The sequence below is a fragment of the Argopecten irradians genome, chromosome 7 (genome assembly GCF_041381155.1).
Source record: "Argopecten irradians isolate NY chromosome 7, Ai_NY, whole genome shotgun sequence".
NCBI classification, from domain to species: Eukaryota; Metazoa; Mollusca; class Bivalvia; order Pectinida; family Pectinidae; genus Argopecten; species Argopecten irradians.
The window spans coordinates 35,172,449-35,196,920 of record NC_091140.1 but is presented as its reverse complement, the minus strand read 5'-3'; the positions used below and the strand labels follow the sequence as shown (position 1 = coordinate 35,196,920).

General features: G+C 34.7%; 1 protein-coding gene across 1 annotated transcript in view; it reads right to left on the bottom strand.

The window, feature by feature from the left end:
* Positions 1 to 946: 946 nt before the first annotated feature.
* The window catches only part of LOC138328264 (transient receptor potential cation channel subfamily M member-like 2), a 37,737-nt gene continuing 14,211 nt past the window's right edge, over positions 947 to 24,472 (bottom strand). Inside the window, exons 18-32 of the mRNA XM_069274981.1 lie at positions 23,085 to 23,318; positions 22,318 to 22,492; positions 21,761 to 21,814; positions 21,399 to 21,431; positions 20,611 to 20,743; positions 19,865 to 20,105; positions 17,044 to 17,180; positions 14,943 to 15,085; positions 13,993 to 14,114; positions 13,582 to 13,676; positions 12,887 to 13,087; positions 12,224 to 12,440; positions 10,956 to 11,072; positions 9,964 to 10,137; positions 947 to 9,803 (exon numbers count right to left, since the gene is read on the bottom strand). Of these exons, the coding sequence (XP_069131082.1) occupies positions 9,702 to 9,803; positions 9,964 to 10,137; positions 10,956 to 11,072; positions 12,224 to 12,440; positions 12,887 to 13,087; positions 13,582 to 13,676; positions 13,993 to 14,114; positions 14,943 to 15,085; positions 17,044 to 17,180; positions 19,865 to 20,105; positions 20,611 to 20,743; positions 21,399 to 21,431; positions 21,761 to 21,814; positions 22,318 to 22,492; positions 23,085 to 23,318 (2,178 nt within the window). The 3' untranslated portion in view covers positions 947 to 9,701. The remainder of the gene's footprint in view (positions 9,804 to 9,963; positions 10,138 to 10,955; positions 11,073 to 12,223; positions 12,441 to 12,886; positions 13,088 to 13,581; positions 13,677 to 13,992; positions 14,115 to 14,942; positions 15,086 to 17,043; positions 17,181 to 19,864; positions 20,106 to 20,610; positions 20,744 to 21,398; positions 21,432 to 21,760; positions 21,815 to 22,317; positions 22,493 to 23,084; positions 23,319 to 24,472) is intronic.

Genomic DNA, 24,472 nt, shown 5'->3' with positions numbered 1-24,472 from the left:
ATGAGTGAACTGTCTTCTGTAGAACAGCAACATTTGCTTCCATCCCCGCACACAACAGCCTGTCCGCCATCTTGACATCTTGGTCGAAGCGCAGCGTTATAATGGCGTCATGTAATAGTGACGTCACAATACATTCACGTTCAATTTCGCACCACTTCAATAGTGCCCGCTTCCCCCGGCACTATTGCAAATAGTAGCCATGTGTGTAGCCAATCAGAATCAAGTATTTTGTCACGTGATGTACTAATTGGTTATAACGACTTAGTTTTCTCGTTTTAACGACTTAGTATCTTATTATAACGACTTACTATCTCGTTACAATGACCTAGTATCTTGTTATAACAACTTAATATCTTGTTATAACGCCTTAGATTCTCGTTATAACGACTTAGTTATATCTTTATAACGACAAAGTTATCTCTTTATAACCCAGTACCAGTAAAATATTTCATCACAAAATGTATTACAATTGTCTAAAACCTTCTGATCTGAATTTCCTCTTGTGCAAAAAAAAAATGCATAGGAAGTACTTTTCTGTATAGCAATCCATCAACTACAACTACTTTTGAAACTCTTATTTTTCATCATGTTTACTGTACTAGATTGGGTGTGACAGATCCCATTGCAATGTGAAGTAACACATGCTGGGATATCTTAGCTCGGGATGGGCCGTCATCTGTCATCATTTGACAGAGGATCAAAGAATCCAGCATTGATGAAGATAACTGAAACTCTCCAGGAACATGTAGTCTAAATATCTTTTCACAATTTGGATATACTCTCAGTTTTGGTCTACTTCCCTTCGCTTCATATTGCTGTTCTGACAGTACTAAAAAGGAGTGAAACGAAAAGATATAACCCTGCCAAATCTGAATGGTTAATTATATTGTAATTATCTTAGTATGACTATCAATATTCACTTTTCAAAATAAAATACAAGAGATGATTGAATATAGACATATTTATTACACCAATCAAGGCTAATACATACTTCATTCCACAGACCATATGTATCTACATGAATGTATATAATATATAGCTGTATCTGGCAGTGATACCATCTGAAATTCATTGTGTACGATAATAACAATACAACAAAATAAGATCAATAACCAACAAATATTTGTTATTCAACAAAGACAAAATATTTAGTAAATAATCAAAGTCTGGCTAAACAGTAAATATGTATAAAAAAACATAAATAATTACAAATTTATACCAACAAATTGGGGTTTCTTTTCACATTACCATGTAGTTTTACACAATTTTGATTTTAGGGGACACATCAGGGGTCAAAATCTGTACCAGTATCTGATACCATATTAAAGAAGTGATATCAAGGGATATTTGCAATATTAGGATTTTAGTTATTTTGGAAATCATTTTTCAAAAATGATTTGTGTAAAATAAGTACCCGTGTATATCAATGTAATTTTTGCACCCCCGACTTTAACTTTATTTTTTAACCAAAAAAGTGTGAACATTTTACAAGTTTTGACGGTGATAATTAGAACTGTTGCCCAGGAGGAAAGAGGTCAATGATTTACTGGCAGTAACCCCCTGGATCATTATTGGAAGTTATTACGCTGACTGTTGGAGTTGTGGTCAGTTTTCTTGATTTTTTATTATCCTTACCAATCTAATCATCTATGGGTATCTTTGGGTGATTTCCCAGTGCGTCTAAATATGCCTTCAGATACAATTTATTCCTACTAATTTTGCTTGCTGACTACTGCATATATTTAGAACCAACAAAGTTCTAAAAGTATCTAGAAAGATCTCTTAAAATAAAGTATATTAAATGGTATACAAAATATTCCATTAACAAAATAACAGCTTTGATGGCATGATGATAAGGTTATATAAACAAAGGAATATGTACATGTTAATACCAAAATATACAAAACATGAAATAAAATGAATGAATTTCAAAGCAAAATGAGCGAGATAGCAAAAAAAGCAATAAGAATTAAGAAGTATAAAATAAAGTTTCGAAAATAAAAAGATTTCTCAATACTAACTAAAGGAATGGTAGGGAAGTAAAATAAAAAAGGAGATCTGGGTAAAGTGTGAAATCATTAAATTTTGTGGTTTTCAGTTTTTTTTACTGCATCAACAAAATTATGTCCCCATGAAAGTAAATCTGTATTAAAAGTTACACACATGAAAGTACACTATATAAACTCTGTCTGCAGTATTAGGTCAGTTACAATATAAGAACACATATGGACAGGTAGGCCTCTTTGTGCATACGAAAACTTCTCACTACATATTCCATCTTTGCATATTACAGAGTTGCCTCCCTTGCAGGTAGGTATCCATTGTGGTACTATCATTTTGTGAACGAAAATCACGTTGATTTCTCCGAAATGTATGATGTTATGCTCGCAAACACATGACGTCACAATCAATACCTTCCCATAAAAGCTAATAACTCTGAACAATACAAAAGCAGAATACATGGACTTGGACAAGTGTTACTAAGCAACTGCAAGGGCAAATAAGTCTGTAATATGCAAATACAGAATGCATGAATTTTGACAGGTATAGCTTGTAAGTACTGCAATGAAAACTATTCAACATAACGATGATACAATGTTCTTACATATTTCTTGATTTGTTAACATGTGTGTCATTTCATACCTCTTTACTCACATGCCTTGTAATGATGTATGATATTATTTCATTTTGGTAGACTGGATGTAAGGGTGAGAGAATTATGAATATTTTTTTAATCTGTGTATTATAATGTACCTGCGACACATTAATATTTATATATTTGAATCTTGACCAATTCAACACAAATTGTGATGTTGCCTCCCACGAAAATAAATGATTTCACAGAAGGTTAATTAACATTATGTTCTTATCTAATATTAACACATCATAAAATGTAGGATGATATTATAGATGATATTTTGTCTATTATACAATTTGATGTGTACAACATATGATTTTATAACAATATACAGATCGTGTATCCTCTCGTAGCCATATTCCATAATTCTAAAAAAAGATTCATTTCTGCTGGGTTTTTTTTCCCCATTTATGAAAATAACCAGTGTCATGCATAGTGTAAATTTTTGTATTTATCCTCAAATATGTCACTTCATTTTAATGTAAAATTCTTTGCTGTAGCGAAAAATATTAATGTCATTCTATGGGAATAATTCATGGAACATGTGATACCCGATAAAGTTTGTGCAGGACTATTGTTTCTATTGGTGATGGACTGAAGATACTAATCCCACACAAACGTTATCGGGTATAACATGGTGCATGAATTAGTCCCATTAAACCTCTATCTTAATTACCACAGGACTCTTTTCTTAAAAGATACAACCATAACATTATAATTGAAATACATATTGGACATTATTACGCACATGTAAAGTAATAACTAAATCCAAACCTAAATAGAAGGTATTGTTTTGGGAATATCTGTGTTTATATAGGTATAGATACGATTGTGATCTTTCATAAGATAACATTGGAAAAGTGTATTTATCACACTTTTGTCTTTGATAATGAACGTTTTGCCCATGCGATATTAGTGTTGTCCGTGCCGTCATATCAGCGCCCGGGCTGATATCACATTATGACGTCATAATTTGATATCAGCCCGGGCTGATATCAGTTATCAGCCCGGGCTGATATCAGTTATCGGCCCGGGCTGATATCAGTTATCGGCCCGGGCTGATATCACGTCATCCGGGGTTTTCACTCCGGATTTTAGAGTTGCCGCTTTGATTCAGTTTCCTACAGACGATAAGTTGAATAACGGATACAATTTTCAATTTCAAAATAGCTCTCGGATAAACGTATTGAGAAAGATATCAGAAATCAGAAATAGTCTGTTTCATGATGATTTTACTGGAGATATTGTCTTAAGTAAGATCAGGTTGAAATGAGTTTTGTCCACAGTGCCGAAAACTAAGCATCGCAATTCACATAATTATAACACGAAAAGAATGTATTCGGTATAAATGAAATCAACGACATGCGTTTGTCAACAAGAAGAGACACAGGAATAAATTAGACAGTTTAATACGTGTAGTTTAATTTTCCCGTCGAATTCATAATTCATGTCCGTTGTAAAACTGATAATTCTGAAATGAACCCGCTTTGCCGGAATTTGTTGAACATTATCATTTTTTAAGTGATAGTTAGCCTTCAATAGGATCTTGTTAATTTTGCTTAAAATATATGTTTCACTTCGTTCATTTAACCGGGGATTATGTATTTGTTAAAAACATACACATGTACATGTAATGAAGTTTTTCCACTGTTTCAATATTAAATTGGCCTATTATGACCAGTGGAATATCGGTCGATCAATACATTTTAATACATGTTTTTAAATTGTTAAAAAAAATTCTCTTTTTTTTTCAAAATGTGTGATAAAAAGGTTATGATATGTCAATTTTGATATCGCACCCTTTATCAGCCCTTGACCTGATATCAGCCCTCGGGCCTGCGGCCCTTGGGCTGATATGGCGGTCTCGGGCTGATAAAGGGTGCGATATCAAAATTGTCATATAATAACCTCTAATTATAAAGCTGGTAAGCATAAGGCTTATTGGACTTTTAGCTTAATTCTGGATAAAGGCTTATTTGTAGAAATCAATATACTTATAACACACAAACTTTGATGTATAAATAAAAAAACTTACCCTCAAGATATCTCTATTCTGTATTTGCGTATTACAGAGTTATCTGCCCTTGTGGGTAGGTATTGATTGCGACATTATGTATTTGAGAGCGTAACATCATATTTTTCAGAGAAAACGATGTGCATTGAGTTCACAAAATAATGATATCACAATGGAGACCTAGTTGCAAGGGAGCTTACTCTGTAATATGCAAAGACGGAATATTCAAAGAAAGAATTAAATGAATGTGAAAATATTTTTATCAAAGTTGAAATAAAAGGGGATAAAAATATAGCTCCTCTTGAATATAAAATTAATATTACATTACAAATTAAATTATATTACAAATAGTCTACATGAATTCCATTTTGGAAAAAAAATCATAATAAAGATGACTAGTTAAGCACCATTCCTAGTTTAGGAAAGAGGACCTACATCAACAAAATGTTTATACAATATATATAAAATATTATGCTTAAATCTCAATAACTGAGTAAGGAACTTCAATAATGACGTAACTGGGTGAATTAAGATACAGTGGGCCCTCGTTAAATCAAACACTGCTGTCCTCAGCCGAATGTCCAGATAGTGAATTTGCCTATTTAATATTCAATAATCAAATCCATTCCCTAATCAGTGTTCAGATTATCACAGGTCCACAGTATTCAGACTTTTGACAAAAATATAATTAAACAATTCATCACATTACTTTCATATCAATAGGAAAAGAAGTTAGAGTTGAAATTTCCAATTAATTTCCAATGACGTCAGGCAAATAAACTTGGGACGGTTACATAACTATATAGTCATATTAATATATTAATCTCATGACATACCAAGGTAACTTTTATATAATTACGACACAATATTGCAGTATATTAAGAATATTGCAGTATATTAAGTCTTTTGTCGCTTATGTTAGCGACAGGTGGTGAACAAGCTGGCAAGTATAAGTACCTAGTATCACAATCTGATACAGTAATGTAAGGCTGCGCCAGATTGTTGGTAGAGGAAAGCCAGAGTACCTGGAGAAAAACCACAAACCAGCGGTCAAAACCTGGCAACTGCCCAACATTGGATTCAAACCCACAACCCGGAGGTAATAACTAGAACTGTATGTCAATGGCTAACAAATACCCTACCACTGTGGGGCACCGTTTACTTGAGGCCATGACAACCAAATATTCCTCCATTTTGTTTCCATGGGAACCATTATTAAAGCATGGGAAGTATAATTACAGAGTATTAACTATCGATTAAAATCAATGTCAGAGATTTACTTATCAGGAAGCAGAGTCGTGATTTAGAATAATTGTCTAGTTAAGCACCATTCCCAGTTTAGGAAAGAGGATCTTCATAATAAACAAAATATTTATATAATATATATATTATATGTACATAAATCTTTTAACCGCATTAATTAGATAAGAAAGTTTAATAATGACAAAATATTCGAATTGTGCAAAATTAAACAGCAAAATTGGAAGAAAGCATTCTCTTATAAAACAATAGTAAATCATAAATTTTGGATTTTTTAAAACAGCTGGTCGGTAGCATCTTTAGGTCTTTAAAAGTAAAGGAAAGAGATTACAAGATAAAATAAATACGCTCAGCTGTGAGTGATAAAACAAATTTACAGACAAAGATTCAATTCTGAATAGTGAGAACAATGTTTAAATAAATAGACTACTTTCCGTATTCGACCCAATAAGCGCCCATGTCCCTATAAGCGCCCTTCCCCGTTGTTGAGGCCTCAATTTCAATTCCCCAGGTATAAATAAGGACCAAAACTACATAAAACGGTATAGATTTGCGATAATATTGACTTATTAGCACCTTTTCATTTTAATCATTTTTTTAAGCGCCCTGGGCGCTTGTTGGGTCGAATATGGTATCTATATTGTCACAGGAGAATACGAAACACTATGTAAATTTCTAATTAAATTGCGTAACTGATCTTGATTCATTATACTTAACTTAATTACAGATCTGGATATAACTAAACAAATTGCAATCTATTGCCTGGATGTATAAAAATAATGTCAAAAACTAAAATATTTTTTAAAACAAATATTATGCATAAAACATCAGATCATAAGCTATATAGAGAAGAAAACAACTTAACATTTAGTCAATGTACCTGGTAAATTAAATAAAATGACTGGGAATCCCAGTTTTATCCGAAGGCATTGATCCCGACATGATCTGATATATGCAACCGGTGTATCCAGTTGTATTCCCTACCTCTTATGATACATGTTGAGGAGGAAGGGTCAGGATCGAATTGAATAGTATCGATGACCTGACTATGAAAGCATACATGATCACGTCCTTGAGTCATATGTTGGCATGATAGTGTCAAGACTGGAAGAACTAAAGGCGCTTGCAAGATTAGATGGGGATGTTGGGATCATGTAGGTAGTAGACTACAGTGATACAGGCAGAGCCCAGAGAAAAGTAGAAAAACAATATATTAAATGACTGGTTGGGCTACTGTCCGCTGTCACTGGGTAGCTGCGAGTTACTGGACATAATAATGTATTATGTGTTGAAGACCTGACCGGTTTCGTTTTCTTATGAAACTCCTCAGAGGTAACGAGTTGAGTGTGAGCTCCCCTTTATATATCCTAAGGATAGCCGGTAGCCTATAGCCGGTAGTCTGTAGCCAGATTCCTATTTTGGGTAGCCGAAGGCCATTAGCCTGGTAAATTAGCCTTACCAGTGACCTTATTCAACTTGAACCTTATTTTAATCATATCCTTATCTTTGTGGAATCCTTATTTTAAAAGTTACCTTATTAAGTCAAATGCTTATTTAAATGAAATACTTTCTGAGGTATCCTGTTTTTATGGATATTATTATTTCATTAGTATTGACCCTACAATATGAATGCAGTAATATTCTGTGGTATTTTCACAGAAGAATTACACTTCACACTAGAATTTTGTGGACACAAGAACTAAACACAACTATTTGTCCTATTCTGCTTTGCCTGTAAAATCAGTTAGACAAAACATACACAGGTCAAATTGTGACGTAGAACCCATGTATGAAATAAGTTAACTCAGTTAAATTGGATTGAAATAAGCTTTGTCAAAAAATTGATTTCAACACAATATCTGAAAATCCATCAAATATATTTTTTTTATATCAGAATACGGTAAAATAATTTTCTACAATCAAGCTAATACAATAAGCTAAAAGCAAAACCATAGTGAAGAATGCAATAGCATAGCAATAATGACTAGTCACCTAACCAAAAAAGTGTATTTACTACAAGTAAAAAATTTGTTCAAAAGATGTAAAAAAATTGGGGTTTTCAATTCATCCTGTATTAAAATACTTCTGAATTAGAACATTGCAAAATGATACAGAAATTACATATCTTAATAGCATAATTAAAAATAGACATTTAATGCTTTTGTGAAAATACTCTGAAAAATAAAATCTGAAATTCATCTGACAAAAATAACTTTATGTATAACTCTAAAGAGGTAATACTGTGACATAGAGAATACGGCATATGCTAAAACAACAGTCATACAATACTGTGACATAGAGAATACGGCATACGCTAAAACAACAGTCATACATCCTATTGATACATACTAGCACAAAGAGCATTTTATAGCAAGTGACCATTACATCAAATCAAAAATTAAAATTGACCATCACATGATCTTTACAACTCAAAGAATTAATTCTCTCTTAACCTGGACAGAGATGGTTGCCGGTGAAGTAAGATATCTCAATCTTTCCCATGGCAAGTTGTATGACATCAGGACAAAAATACTATGACGTCATAACAACAATATGTTGATGTACCAATAAAATTTACTTGACTTAAGGTAAGATTCTCGGCAAGTCTCATGTTTGACAACTGAAGAATCTTATCCCTCAGGTTGAGATTTACCTCACTCCTCAAGACTCAAAGGGGGTCAAATGTTCTCTAAATCTTATACAACACTTGTAAAATATATCAGGGCATTCCATTCAAGTCATTTCATTAGTTATCAAAAATTACCTGAATTAAATATAGTATAGGCGCCTTTAGAAACAATCAAGATATTTAGTAACAGTATTAGAAAATGAAAACTTAAAATAAAACACTTAATGTTAATTTTGATTGACTACCAGTATATACAGTTCAATCAACAATATTTCCTTGAGTTCATACCCGATTAGATAAGGTAAGTTTGATTCTTTAAATATTTTGGTGGATAAGATCTACTACATACGAATAGGACATGTAGTGTAATCCAACAAAAGAAAAAGATAAAAATAAACAAAAAATGTTATCAACAGAATTAATTTTCCACAAAAGGGTTAAAGTTATCTCCCTTTATAGACTCATTAGTAATATTATATTTACCCCCTTAAGTGGTTAGTATGGGCTATTTCTCATTAGGGTAAGACTTCCACGCAAAGCCTACAATCTCTGATTATATAAGCTGTCTAACTTTTTCAATGCACCCCTATAAATAAATATATCACAATAATGTATTATATACATTGTGTCGTTAAATCTCCACACCATGGTAAGGTAGCATACACCCCTAAGTCCTTTGTTACATCATTGTGTCATACATTGTTTAAGTATGTGCCACATTATCACGTATGAAGAACATACCCTAATTAGCACTCATACAACATTGCTTTGGAAACACACCACATACATCACTAGAAGACTAGAAGCAACACTTAAGTAACAGACAAAGACTAGACTTCCCCCTATATCGAGGACTATGACTTTAGGCTTTTTCAGGTTATAATTGTACAATAGAGGGCTTGACTCCATAGTAGAGGGTTTGACTCCACAGTAGAGGGCTTGACTCCACAGTAGAGGGTTTGACTCCACAGTAGAGGGCTTGACTCCACAATAGAGGGCTTGACTCCATAGTAGAGGGTTTGACTCCACATTAGAGGGCTTGACTCCACAATAGAGGGCTTGACTCCACATTAGAGGGCTTGACTCCACAGTAGAAAGCTAGACCTATCAGTTGAGAGCTGAACTCCACAGCAGGGGGCCAGACTCCTGATCTCAGAGATTCAGTAATAGGCTCCGTGTAGCAGAGCGGCTTCCTTTACGATCATGTCCTGGTTACCATATAACTTAGTGTAGGAGGAGGCTTCTTTCCACTTCTTTTCTTTCTGCTCAAGGAAAAACAAAATTTCAATATTCAATCATACTTCACCGGGCTGTCATTACAATATTGTCAAATTAAGTCCCTCCAACAAGATATCTTCTTATAACTTGCCTCCCATCCACCATTACCTTTACCATTATACTCCCTCCCATCCCCATATTTACCTCCTTAACGATATCGTCCAGTATACTTCCTCCTCTGTAGTGAAGGTTCCAGACCTCGGCCTCGCGCCAGGCATTGTCGGTGTTGGAAGGGTCATCGATGTATCCCTTATAGATAACTCCTGAGGTCAGTCCTGTGTTGGGACTGGACCCTGGCACAGAGTACTGGGAGAAAAACTGAAACATACAATATCAAGATAACAATAGAAATAAAAGGGATATCACCTATACTGCAATAAACTTTGAAACATTGACAGAACTAAGTACATCGTTTGAGTATGCAAAATTCAAGTTTGAGCTGTTCTGTATTTGCATATTAATTTGTACAGAGTTATCTGCCTTTGTGAGTAGGTATTGATTGTTGCGTCATATGTTTGTAAGTGTAACATCATACTTTTTAAGGGAAAATGGCATGGATTTCGCTCACACTACCAACATGACATCCTCGATACTCCAGGGGTTCCGATCACTTACGATCTCTACACCCCTGGCCTATCTCGTAGTAAAACTGTAGGCAACAGAACAGAACAGGTAATTTAGTCCTTTGACGTACATCAAAAGAGCTGTATAACGGTACACTGTGGTTGACTGTGTGGCTTTGAAGTTGGGCGTCGCTCTCTCTGTAGTCTTCAAAGGAAATCTTTGAAGGTCTGTGATTGGTTCAGATCTGTTCACCTGAGCTGCCTTCATTTTTACTATGAGATAGTCCAGGGGTGTAGAGATCGTAAGTGATCGGAAGCCCTGGAATATCGAGGATGCCAACATGAGAGATAGCTCTGTAATATGCTCAGATGGAACATGAGTTTGAGGTTACTTTTAAGTGTCACAAAGGGGGAATAATATACCATGATTCAAAATACCATGCCACACCAGAAATCTTACTGTAATACTGCCATGTGAAAGAAGAAACATGTACAGGACACCAAACTTCATCAGAATACAACTTACAACAAACACAAGTTGGGGTGATTTGTTCCAGTTTTACAGGTACTTACACTGATCATATCCTGTTCAGTCATATTTTCCTTGGCTGTTGTTTCCTGTTCGAGGACGAATTGCTGAAATCTTTTACACAAAGCACTGTACATGGACATATTGCCATAGTCATTACCCTGTAATAAGGAATGTTTTATACAATCTTCATGTGAAGGATAAAAAGTAAATGTAAAATCTTCAGATATAAATATCCCACTGTGAACAAATAGCAACTATTTACATGAACATGTAGAAAGTCTCTGAATGAGCCTGAACTAGATGTATAATTCTCTACATTATCTTGATTTAATATTTAGCTTTTATTTCAACATAATCTTACCTCTAGACGCGTGAAGTCCCCAGTATAAAGCCTCTGTATGAACATGAACTTACCCATGGAAGTGTGAACTCCCCAGTGTTAAGCCTCTGTATGAACATGATCTTACCCATGGAAGTGTGAACTCCCCAGTGTTTAGCCTCTGTATGAACATGAACTTACCCATGGAAGTGTGAACTCCCCAGTGTCAAGCCTCTGTATGAACATGAACTTACCCATGGAAGTGTGAACTCCCCAGTGTCAAGCCTCTGTATGAACATGAACTTACCCATGGAAGAGTGAATTCCCCAGTGTTAAGCCTCTGTATGAACATGAACTTACCCATGAAGAGTGAATTCCCCAGTGTTAAGCCTCTGTATGAACATGAACTTACCCATGGAAGTGTGAACTCCCCAGTGTTAAGCCTCTGTATGAACATGAACTTACCCATGGAAGAGTGAATTCCCCAGTGTAAAGCCTCTGTATGAACATGAACTTACCCCTGGAAGTGTGAACTACCCAGTGTAAAGCCTCTGTGTGAACATGAACTTACCCATGGAAGTGTGAACTCACAGTGTAAAGCCTCTCTGTGAACATGAACTTACCCATGGAAGTGTGAACTCACAGTGTAAAGCCTCTCTGTGAACATGAACTTACCCATGGAAGTGTGAACTCCCCAGAGTAAAGCTTCCGTATAAACATGAACTTACCTGTGGCAGTGTGAACTCTCAGTGTTAAGCCTCTGTATAAACATGAACTTACCTGTGGCAGTGTAAACTCTCAGTGTTAAGCCTCTGTATGAACATGATCTTACCCATGGAAGTGTGAACTCCCCAGTGTCAAGCCTCTGTATGAACATGAACTTACCCCTGGAAGTGTGAACTCTCAGTGTCAAGCCTCTGAAAGAACATGAACTTACCCATGGAAGTGTGAACTCCCCCGTGTCAAGCCTCTGTATGAACATGAACTTACCCCTGGAAGTGTGAACTCCCCAGTGTCAAGCCTCTGAATGACTATCATCTCAAGCACACGTTTCCCCTCTATGACGATGTAGTCTCGTTCCTGTGACTCATTATCTTTGGGTATATACAACTCCTTCCAACGTGAGAGTACCACCAGTACACTATGGTTAGGACCCCAGCGCCACAGCTTACCTCTCCCTCGGATCCCTGTCCTGCCCATGGGGTTCCTTAATAAACGTTATATACATGTAATTATAATAAAACATAATAGAAATGTCTGTAGAAGATAAATGCCTACATATATATCGAAATGGGAATGAGACGGGAAATCACGGGAGTGAATGTCATGGGTAACACTATATATCCCTCCCTCTCCCTTTCTCATGACTAAGACATATAAATATAAAAGTCAAAAATGACAGCAATGCCAAATCAATCCTGTCTGAAAAATCCAATGGATAAAAAATTCTCAAAAAGTGCACTACATAATATTGATATTATTCAGTCACCTGGATGCCCTGTTTTAGACATTACAGAGTAACCTCCCTTACAGATAAGTATCCATGGTGACCGCATTGTTTTATGAGTGACTATTTTTTCTGAAAAATATGTTGCAAACACATACTGTCACAATCTATACCTTAGAGTAACAGAAAGCATCAAATACACTTACAGCGGTAGGTTAGTTTTATCAAGACTGTATCGACACGCTGTACTGTTCTGAGTGATCCACGACGCCCTATTTATTTCCACAAGAGAGTCATTGATCTTCAAAGTGGCCGACACATTCCACATTGGGTTGTATAGTGCGCTCGGCTGTTGTGTTCGGATATCTTCACGGCTTAGTAGTTTTTCCTCTGCAGTTCGACTGATCCTGCAAAAGATATTGTTTTTTCCAAAAGATATTGTTTTCTCATGAACATGTTGGAAAAAACTTATAAATAGTGAAATTTATATAAAGCATTCTGTGTAAAATATGAGGAACTTTGAAACATTTGCATTCTATTACCATTACCAAGCTGCTAATGAAGAAAAGGGAGTTGTTTAAGAATAAAATGGCAGGATGCATGCACTGTTCTTCAGTCTATGAGAGGCTGGATTTTTGTCCGGCAGAGAGTTAAGCAAGGAATAGTGATGATGAATACATTTATTTCAATAATTATACCCGTAAAGGGGGAAGGGGGACGTTGATGATGTCAGGGAGAAACGAGGAAATCAACAGGGGAAAAGGTGAAAGGGGAGAGTTATACGTAAGATATGTACATTTTACATGGCTATGATGGGAGTTAAAAGTTTTGTCACAAAAGAAAGGGTGTAGAAAGCGGGAGCATCATTTGATGATAAATATGGTAAGTAGAGTTTACTTACTTTAAAAAGTCTGGATCCACTAGGGACTGAATTGCCTCCACAAACTCCTCAACTGGACAGGTGTACACAACAGGGTCATATCCTAAATAGGTGACCTGTTAAAATAGCAATTGAATTAATTAATAATGTTAGTAAAATAACTGCCCCTTTGCTGCAAATATTTGGCTACTTAGCCATCTCCAGACACATGGAACCCAAACCAGCTAGATGATGTCTATGTTAAGGAGTTTTCTGCCCTTGGAGGTAGGAATTGATAGTTATGTCATGTGCTTCCGAGCATTACATCACTTTTCTGAGAAAATAATATGATTTTCCTGCAGTAAATATTCATTAGAATAAGATATCATAGCCTGAATGATATGACTTAAATATTGATCTTCTAGGAATCTAGATTTAAACACGAAGACTAACCTGCCAGGAAACATGCTTGTCGAACACTGGAAAGCGTTGTTTCTTTGTCCCTGGGTATGGAGATTGGCGACTGGATACATGAACTTCAGCCCTCTTCATGGCAACAGACAGGTTTTTCTGACCTGTTGAAAATACATCAATTGAATGAAAAATACCAACAAATCTGTAGAATTTAAAAAGAATGTATTATTTGTGTAGAACGGGTGTAAAAAAAATTGTGTTAAAAAACTCAAGCCTCCATTCAAAATATGGACAAGATTGGATGGAAGAGAGCAGGATGGAATAAACATGGCAACAATATATGCCTCTTATGGTTTTTAACTTTGATATTTTGACTTTGTTGATATATACAGGTGCACACAGACCTTGTTGTTTGACTTTGATATTTGACTTTGTAGGTATATACAGGTGCACACAGACCTTGTTGTTTGATACAGGTGCACACAGACCTTGTTGTTTGACTTTGATATTTGACTTTGTAGGTATATACAGGTGCACACAGACCTTGTTGTTTGACTTTGATATTTGACTTTGTAATATATACAGGTGCACACAGACCTTGTTGTTTGACTTTGATATTTGACTTTGTTGGTATATACAGGTGCACACAGACCTTGTTGTTTGACTTTGATATTTGACTTTGTAGGTATATACAGGTGCACACAGACCTTGTTGTTTTACTTTGACATTTGACTTTGTAGGTATATACAGGTGCACACACTGTCACAGACCTTGGTGTTTGTCTTTGACATTTGACTTTGTAGGTATATACAGGTGCACACAGACCTTGTTGTTTGACTTTGATATTTGACTTTGTAGGTATATACAGGTGCACACAGACCTTGTTGTTTGACTTTGATGTTTGACTTTGTAATATATACAGGTGCACACAGACCTTGTTGTTTGACTTTGATATTTGACTTTGTTGGTATATACAGGTGCACACAGACCTTGTTGTTTGTCCAGCAGATGTTTGATTTGTTCCAGTGCCAGGTTACATGTGGTAACATTACGTTCTAGACGAGCCATCTGTTCTGTCAACTTTCCGTTAAAATGTTTCTGTTTCTCCATCTGTGACATGAGCACTCCGATACTGAAAAATAAACAACAGCGTAATACAAACAAGCTGTTTCAATTTGATTTACTGAATGAAAATGGGAGTACAGTTAGTATATTTTGAAAAATATGTCGCTTTTTATTCTGAGTTTTAGTTATTCTTTGCCTTTTACTCTGAGATTTAGGTCGTTCTTTACCTTTTACTTAGAGTTTTCGATCTTTCTTTACTTTTGCATCTTTTTTTTTAACTTTTACTTTAAATTTTATATCATTCTTTACCATTTACACTGAGTTTTCAGTCATTCTTAACATTTTACTCTTGAGTTTTCAGGCGTTCTCTACACTGAGTTTTGAGTCGTTCTTTATCTTTTACTCTGAGTTTTCGCTCTTTCTTTACTTAAAGTTTTAAGTCGTTCTTTAAATTTTACCCTAAATTCTATATCATTCTTTATCTTTTACTTTGAGTTTTCTGCCTTTCTTTACTCCGAGTTGTTTTTGTTCTTTATATTTTACTCTAAGCTTTGTGTCATTCTATACCCTTTACTCTGAGTTTTGGGTTGTACCTTTTACTCTTTAGAAGTTTTCTGTCATTCTTTCTTTAACTTTCACTCTGAGTTTTGGGTCGTACTTTACCATTTACTGTGAGTTTTGGGTCATACTTTACCATTTACTGTGAGTTTTGGGTCATACTTTACCATTTACTGTGAGTTTTGGGTCGTACTTTACCTTTTACAGTGAGTTTTGGGTCGTTCTTTATCTTTACTCTGAGTTTTGGGTCGCTCTTTACCTTTTACTCTGAGTTTTGATTCGTTCTTTATCTTTCACTCTGAGTTTTGGGTCGTACTTTACCATTACTCTGAGTTTTGGGTTGTACCTTTTACTCTTTAGAAGTTTTCTGTCATTCTTTCTTTAACTTTCACTCTGAGTTTTGGGTCATACTTTACCATTTACTGTGAGTTTTGGGTCATACTTTACCTTTTACAGTGAGTTTTGGGTCGTTCTTTATCTTTACTCTGAGTTTTGGGTCGCTCTTTACCTTTTACTCTGAGTTTTGATTCGTTCTTTATCTTTCACTCTGAGTTTTGGGTCGTACTTTACCATTACTCTGAGTTTTGGGTTGTACTTTACCATTTACTCTGAGTTTTGATTCGTTCTTTATCTTTTACTCTGAATTTTGGGTCGTACTTTACCTTTTACTCTGAGTTTTGATTCGTTCTTTATCTTTCACTCTGAGTTTTGGGTCGTACTTTACCATTACTCTGAGTTTTGGGATGTACTTTACCATTTACTCTGAGTTTTGATTCGTTCTTTATCTTTCACTCTGAGTTTTGGGTCGTACTTTACCTTTTACTCTGAGTTTTGGGTCGTACTTTACCTTTTACTCTGAGTTTTGATTCGTTCTTTATCTTTCACTCTGAGTTTTGGGTTGTACCTTTTACTCTTTAGAAGTTTTCTGTCATTCTTTCTTTAACTTTCACTCTGAGTTTTGGGTCATACTTTACCATGTACTGTGAGTTTTGGGTCATACTTTACCTTTTACAGTGAGTTTTGGGTCGTTCTTTATCTTTACTCTGAGTTTTGGGTCGCTCTTTACCTTTTACTCTCAGTTTTGATTCGTTCTTTATCTTTCACTCTGAGTTTTGGGTCGTACTTTACCATTACTCTGAGTTTTGGGTTGTACTTTACCATTTACTCTGAGTTTTGATTCGTTCTTTATCTTTTACTCTGAATTTTGGGTCGTACTTTACCTTTTACTCTGAGTTTTGATTCGTTCTTTATCTTTCACTCTGAGTTTTGGGTCGTACTTTACCATTACTCTGAGTTTTGGGTTGTACTTTACCATTTACTCTGAGTTTTGATTCGTTCTTTATCTTTCACTCTGAGTTTTGGGTCGTACTTTACCTTTTACTCTGAGTTTTGGGTCGTACTTTACCATTTACTCTGAGTTTTGATTCGTTCTTTATCTTTCACTCTGAGTTTTGGGTCACACTTTACCTTTTACTCTGAGTTTTGGGTCGCTCTTTATCAGCTTTCTCCTGTTCCTCCATATCCATGAGATCCTTAATGCTAGTCCTCCAGTAATTGTAGTCCTCCGTCCTTCTCACCTTCAGGACCCTCAGCTTAGCACTGTCCTGAAGGAGGTCAACATTTAAAATTAAGATCTCAAATAGTACTCACTAGATAATATCAAAGTACTGTAAGTACTGAGACTTAAGCCTTAAAAAACATTACAAATCAAGAATTCTGATTTGCATTGATAGCATAAATGATAAATCTCAATGTACAACAGCATGGCCACCAATTGTTGTCAAATTGCAATAGTAAAGAAATTTTTTATATACTTTTTCAGAGTTATTTTTTTATTTCCTTCTACTCAAAACAAAGAACATGCGATATGCAATACAATAATCCAAAAACATTGCTATTCCTTAGATAAATGAATTTGATATTGGTGAACATCATATCATACACATCATGTAAATTCCCAGTTGGACAACTATAAATTCAAGGTAAAAATGTTGTATTATAAATGCAAGCTCTCTATCATAAGATGACAATTTGTTTCATTATTGATAAACAAATAGCAAATCACAAAGTAGGGTCGCAATGAGTCAATGATTTATAAATATTTCCTTCTCTCTTTCTATTGAGAAAATGGCAAAAAAATGCCATTTGTCACTCCAAGATATTGTTATTAGATGTACCTTGTATTCATCATATCCTTTAAATCCCTTTATGGTAATCTTCAATTTACTCTGACAACATGTCATCAATTGGATAGTATCCTATATATAACTTCTTCGTGCATATGCATATTATTTAATTCTTTCATTCCTGTATATTTAATCGATATTGATTGAAAGGCTTTTTTGTATCATTAGCAATGTCCATGAAGCTAGAGCGCATCATGAAATTTGCCTCCCTCCAGTTGGTATTCATATTGACTATAAATGCCAACTGAAAGCCAATGCTTATATTAATATTTACAACCTGAACTCACTCAAGGTTATCTGTATTTTACACAATATCATAAGCCACCTATATTTCAAATTATTTTGTAAATGTTGAAAATATCAAAATACATCTTAATTTTCATGTATACTTTTCAAGCAATCATTAGGTTATAGAAGCTTTTTTTAGGTATTGTATTTCAACATAAGTATGTTAATTTAACACTGTTTGTGTCCGTTTTTATCATAATGATGGAATTCAGTCTGTTTTATGAAAAAAAGATCGTGGTTTTAATCTAAGAAGCATACATTATGAGGAATAAACACAAAGAATAAATTCTGCAATCATAATTTGAATAATAATAAGGTATCAAACATGAAACAGTGTCTCATTAAATTCAGTGATTTCATTCTGATGTACTGAAAATACAGTTTGTGTGTTGTTTTTTTTTATTCATATATGATTTTCATAACTATTTGAGGAAAAGGCAAAAAAGATGATTTCAAGGCCATTACGTTAATCATAGAAATGATCATGCCGCACAAGTATATATGGATTTCATGATTTTAGTGACACCTTAAGTTGAATCTTTGTTAAGCTAGCGAGACGCAAACAACATATTTCATTTTGAACATTAGTTTACATAAATGTTATAATAAGAAGAAATGAAATTGTAGACCATAATTTGACTTCATGGTCTGAAAGTATGTACTTGTTTCACTTATAACCATAGATGTAAATGTAATTATTTTGCAATACTGCCACAAATGCTAATATAATTCAAAATGATTTTTAGTTTTAATTTATGTTGATTATATGACATTACAATGGTGTAAGATACACCATTCCGTTTTTACAATTATCATTATAGAAAAAATCTAATAATTTTCTAATGATAAATATATGTCTAATTCATTATAAAAACATTAAGCTGTTAGGCATATTTCTATTCCACACAAACCAGATACTGTGTGTTACATGAAAATCAAGCGTAATTCAAAGCTTTGTGTATCTATCAGCAGTCAAATGTCTTGTGACCGACTTTGATATCGATTGTTTCAACAATATTATGTTTATTTGACATTTTTCTTTATCAAAATTCTTATAACAGAAAAGATTTTAAAATAAAGAAAGCAAAAGTCTAAAATTCAATAAAAAAAAAGTTCTTTGTACTACACTCTTGTGTTGCTCACTTGTATGCAAGTAAACCCATGCACACATAATGGCAGCCTTATATTGTCTTTAACCTCAGGTCTGTTTTCAAAAGCATTATTTAATGTTCACGGAAAGAAAGTTTGATTATTTTTTTTTTTTAATTATAATTTTTAGGTAGATAGCAAGATCAGTAACAGAGATTATGTGTTTAAGTTAGATGGGGGAGTCACCAGTGTGTAAAGATTCATATTAGATTGTGTGGACAGCAGTCAGCTGGAAGGTAGGGTACTAGCCTAGCTGTGTATTAGGTGCCATTATACACATGCAGGCACAGGGGGAGTAGGATGGGGGTGGGGGGGGGGGGGAAGAGAGGATTGAAATTTAGTACACAGTATAGATCAACAGCATTTAAATAAGAGGAGAGGGGTGAGATGTAGTACACAGTATAGGTCAACGGCATTTAAATTAGCGTGTCATAGGTCAACGGCATTTAAATTACTGAGTTGAAAGGTTACTGAAAGTAGTGCCTATGACTCAAGCATGGCTTAAGTCAATTATGCTGTAGCAAATAAAATTTCAAGTTGATGGAGAAAGGCGATTTTCTTCTTTTTTTTTATCTTTTTATAGAATGGGGTTGGGAAGATAAGTTTTTATATTAAAGAGAAATAAATATTAACATGGTGACTGATAGATGCAGATATTTCTATACCTTTTCTGTCCTGATTTTCTTCTCTCTACAACTACAGCGACAGAAGCTATGTGGCCTAAGACAACAGATGTTGCAGCATCTACGAAAGCAGCCATACAATTCCTTGGCCATCATACACAGGTAACTGATAAAGCTGAGCGGAGGAGGAAGACGAAGTCGCTCCTCAAAGTCCACTATAAGACTGTATTTCTGGAACTTCCAGATCTCCTCTGATTCTCCTCTTACCTTAGCTGTAGTCGCACTATAAAATTCAAAGTACCAAAAGTACTGTAATACTTGTATAACTCTGGTTGCAAAGAAAAATTCAAAATCAAAGTACTGAAAGTACTGAAAAAATAACTTGATTTCAGTTGAAAAATTTTGAAGTCAAAGTACAAAAATACATTGAACAGTACATAGACTAAAACATATTTTTTCTTGATAATTTAGCTATGGAAATTAAAGAATAATGTACTGAACTAAAATACAAATCTTTCTTCTTAGTATTATTTGTGTACATCTAAAAAAATATTAAAATCTTAACATTGTTTTATTTCATGCATATTGCCATTATTATTTCATCTTTAACATGCAAACAAGAGCAGAAAACTCTTCATTAAGACTGAATACACTGGATATAGGAACTATTATTTTACCTGAACAAGGCATACAGCAGGGTAACTATTATTTTATCTGAACAAGGCATACAGCAGGGTAACTATTATTTTACCTGAACAAGGCATACAGCAGGGTAACTATTATTTTACCTGAATAAGGCATACAGCAGGGTAATCATAACTAGCTTTGTGATGACAAAGTACTGCATTATGACTATGTAACCACCCATACTACTGTACGGACAGAAGTCCAAGGATGTGACGTCATCACGCGTTGTACTGCCTGTACAAAAATAAAATAAATACTACCTTTAGAAATATTACAGCAAAGAATACCACAGCAATTTATAACAAACTTTGAGCTAGTTCCATATTAAACTGAATATTTTTAAGTTCATATTCTCTGTGTAAATCTATGTTAAAAACGAAGTTTCATTTCCCTATTTTTTTTCCATGGCCTAATGCCTAGTGATTACAACAGCACTGATGGAAATGCTGTTAATAGGAAGCTATGTTTAAAACTAACTTTTGGAACAACAGAATTATCTAAATCATTTTTCTAATATTTGTACTTTAGTAGACAATATTGTTTTTACATTCCTATGAGCTTTACCTATAATCAATAATGTAAGAAAGGCAGTATACGCTAAAATAAGCTTGCATTGATACTATAAATTGATGATTTAACTCATTGTTGTTGAATTTTTCCAGTTTTGCCCGAAAATACTTGAAGAAAGTCATATCATAATTTGGGAAAAGTTTATAATAAATATATGCTATTAGGTAATGTATTAAGTAATTAGAAAGTCTTACAAGAAACTTACTTTTTCATTAAATTACTGCAGTTTTTTTTGACATACAGATTGGTAGTTAAGAAAGTCATTATTAATTGACTAGCAGCACTATGATTAGAGGGCAGTGTGTTGATCAATACTTACTTGCATTTTTAGAGAAAATGTCTGGAGAGTTGGCTAGAAATTAAATAGGCATTAACACAATTAACACAATGAACACATTAACACAATTAACACAGAAATTAGTATTTCAAAGCAAAAACATAATATCTGTTAATGTAAAGATATTGTAAAAACAGCGAAAAATGTAATAATTCACTTTTATTTTTAGCAAACAGAAAAAGTCATCATGATAGTAAAGTGAGTGCATTGTCAATATTTCATAATATTAAAGTATTATCATATTATTTTGTCTCTAATTTTTTTCAGAGTGTTAAAAAACTGTGAGTACTATCCTATTCGATAAATCAAAATATTAATTTGTTTAAATTGACAGTTCTACTTACCTCTACAATGGCTGAGAGATGTGTTTTTGTACAAATCCGTACATGATTCGTTTCCTATATAATATACATAGTACATTATAAACATTAAAACAGGGAAAAGATATAAAACAGATATTGCATAAGATAAGGAGTTCATTATGAGTGAACTTTCATTGTTTTTATAACTGCTATAACATCATGGACATAAACACAATAAGTATACTATTGGTATCTTATTTTTTAAGCTAACCAGGCTTTCTACAAAATATAATTAAAAAACACCCAATGATCAAAACAAAATTATTTCATTGTTTTCATTTTCATAAATTTTAAATGTCAATCCATCACTTCAATCATCAAAATATTTAGGAAAAAAAAATACATGAAAGCAACCTAATAATTAAGCATATAGTTTCTCTTTCTTTTTAATGAAGATCCATCAAATTAAAGATTTTCAATATAGTTTTATTGTATCACCATGTGTTTGGATTTACACCATGTTAAAGGTCATGCTTGTAAATGATTGTGAGAAAACAAGTTTTCTTTTGTAATGCTAACTATTGATGTATCAGTGTTACCTTCTAGATCCCCAATTTGTGCAATGAACAAAGCAAAGAACGCTCGTGTGATTGCCTTTTTGATGCCTTGAAGGGTTAATGGGTAGTTTGGGTAGAGAACAGCATGGATTGTCACACCTCCTGATACCATGATGATCAGAAACATCCTCATCCACGTCAAGAAGTCTTTCTTTATCTAGAAAACAATGTCACATGACTGATTGTGATATCATGGACATCATTTTATCTATTTCTTATATTTTCTGTCATGAAAGTACATTGTCAAATAACATGTATGAACTTGCTAGGAAATATATAAGAAAAATAAAAGTGCTTTTTAAAGGAAATGTTAAACCACTTTAAACCAATTTTTGCGAGTGCTACATTTTACATCTTTATCAATTTAAACATATTCGCAAATAAATTAACTTGCCATTATCAATTTAAACGTATTTGCAAATGTATTAATTCATGATCAAGAGCTATTAAATATATAAACATTTTGTAATTAATTTTCAAAACAATTATTCATGAATCATTGGTATGATTGGTATCTAGCGACAATGAAGTGGTTAGGCCGCTCGCCAATCACCTAGCCGGCCCGGGTTCACTTGAGTTTTCTCCAGGCACTCTGGTTTCCTCCCTCACTAAGACTCCTCGCTCGCTTACATCCGGGCCATCGAGAGTGATTTACGTAAGTTGTATAACTTGTTACTCAATCGATGTAAAATAAATAAAGTTTATATTTTATACTGAAGTGGTTTATATTACCAGAAATATACACTGACCATTCTTCTGATGTTGATGAGCATCGGTCCGAGGACCGGACTGATCGGGAGGAACACCTGAAGGGTTCTGTAGTAGAAGTAGAGGAGCCCAACACTCATCACTTGTTTGGTTGTCATGTAGTCGATGTAGCTCACAAAGTGGGGAACAATTCTCACCAAGCCAAAAGCGAACAGAAAGATCAGAATAAGAACAATCTCTGTCTTCGTCCAGAACAAATTCATCTCTTGGTATTTCTGAAATCAGATCAAGGGTGATAGATATTGCCAAACATCTTTTGTCTATAAATCGACATTTTAACATGTAACTACATGTAGGGTGCTGTAGAAATACAAGAGGCCCAGAGGGCCTGTATCGCTCACCTGGTTTGTAATGCTATGTAATGTTCTGAATATAAGTTCATTGTTTCTTTTCTAAAGGAATTTGAATATTTACTTCTAATTCCCCTATTGGGCCCCACTCTTTCTGCTCCAGGGGGTCAAAGCCAAAATTTATACGAATTCTGTTAACCTCAAGGATGTTTCTGGCCAAATTTGGTTACAATCCATGCAGAACTCTAGGACAAGTAGCGATTTTTATGATTTACCTCTATTTCCCCTATTGGGCCCCGCCCCTCCTGCCCCCAGGGGGGTCAGAGCCAAAATTTATACAAGTTCTGTTCCCCTTCCCCCAAGAATGTTTCTGGCCAAATTTGGTTACAATCCATCCAGAACGCTAGGATAAGTAGCGATTTATAGGATTTACTTCTATTTCCCCTATTGGGCCTCGCCCCTCCTGCCCCCGGGGGGTCAGAGTCAAAATTTATACAAGTTCTGTTCCCCTTCCCCAAGGATGTTTCTGGCCAAATTTGGTTACAATCCATGCAGAACTCTAGGACAAGTAGTGATTTATAGAATTTACCTCTATTATCCCTATTGGGCCCCGCCCCTCCTGCCCCACAGGGGTCAGAGTCACCATTTATGCAAAATCTGATCCCCTTCCCCTAAGGAAGTTTCTGGCCAAATTTGGTTGCAATCCATGCAGAACTCTAGGACAAGTAGCATTTTAAAGGATTTACCTCTATTACCCCTATTGGGCCCCGCCCCTCCTGCCTCAGGGGGGTCAGGGTCACCATTTATGCAAAATCTGATCCCCTTCCCCTAAGGAAGTTTCTGGCCAAAATTGGTTGCAATCCATGCAGAGTTCTAGGACATGTAGCGATTTATAGGATTTACCTCTATTACCCCTATTGGGCCCCGCCCCTCCTGCCCCAGGGGGGTCAGGGTCACCATTTATGCAAAATCTGATCCCCTTCCCCTAAGGAAGTTTCTGGCCAAATTTGGTTGCAATCCATGCAGAACTCTAGGACAAGTAGCGATTTATAGGATTTACCTCTATTACCCCTATTGGG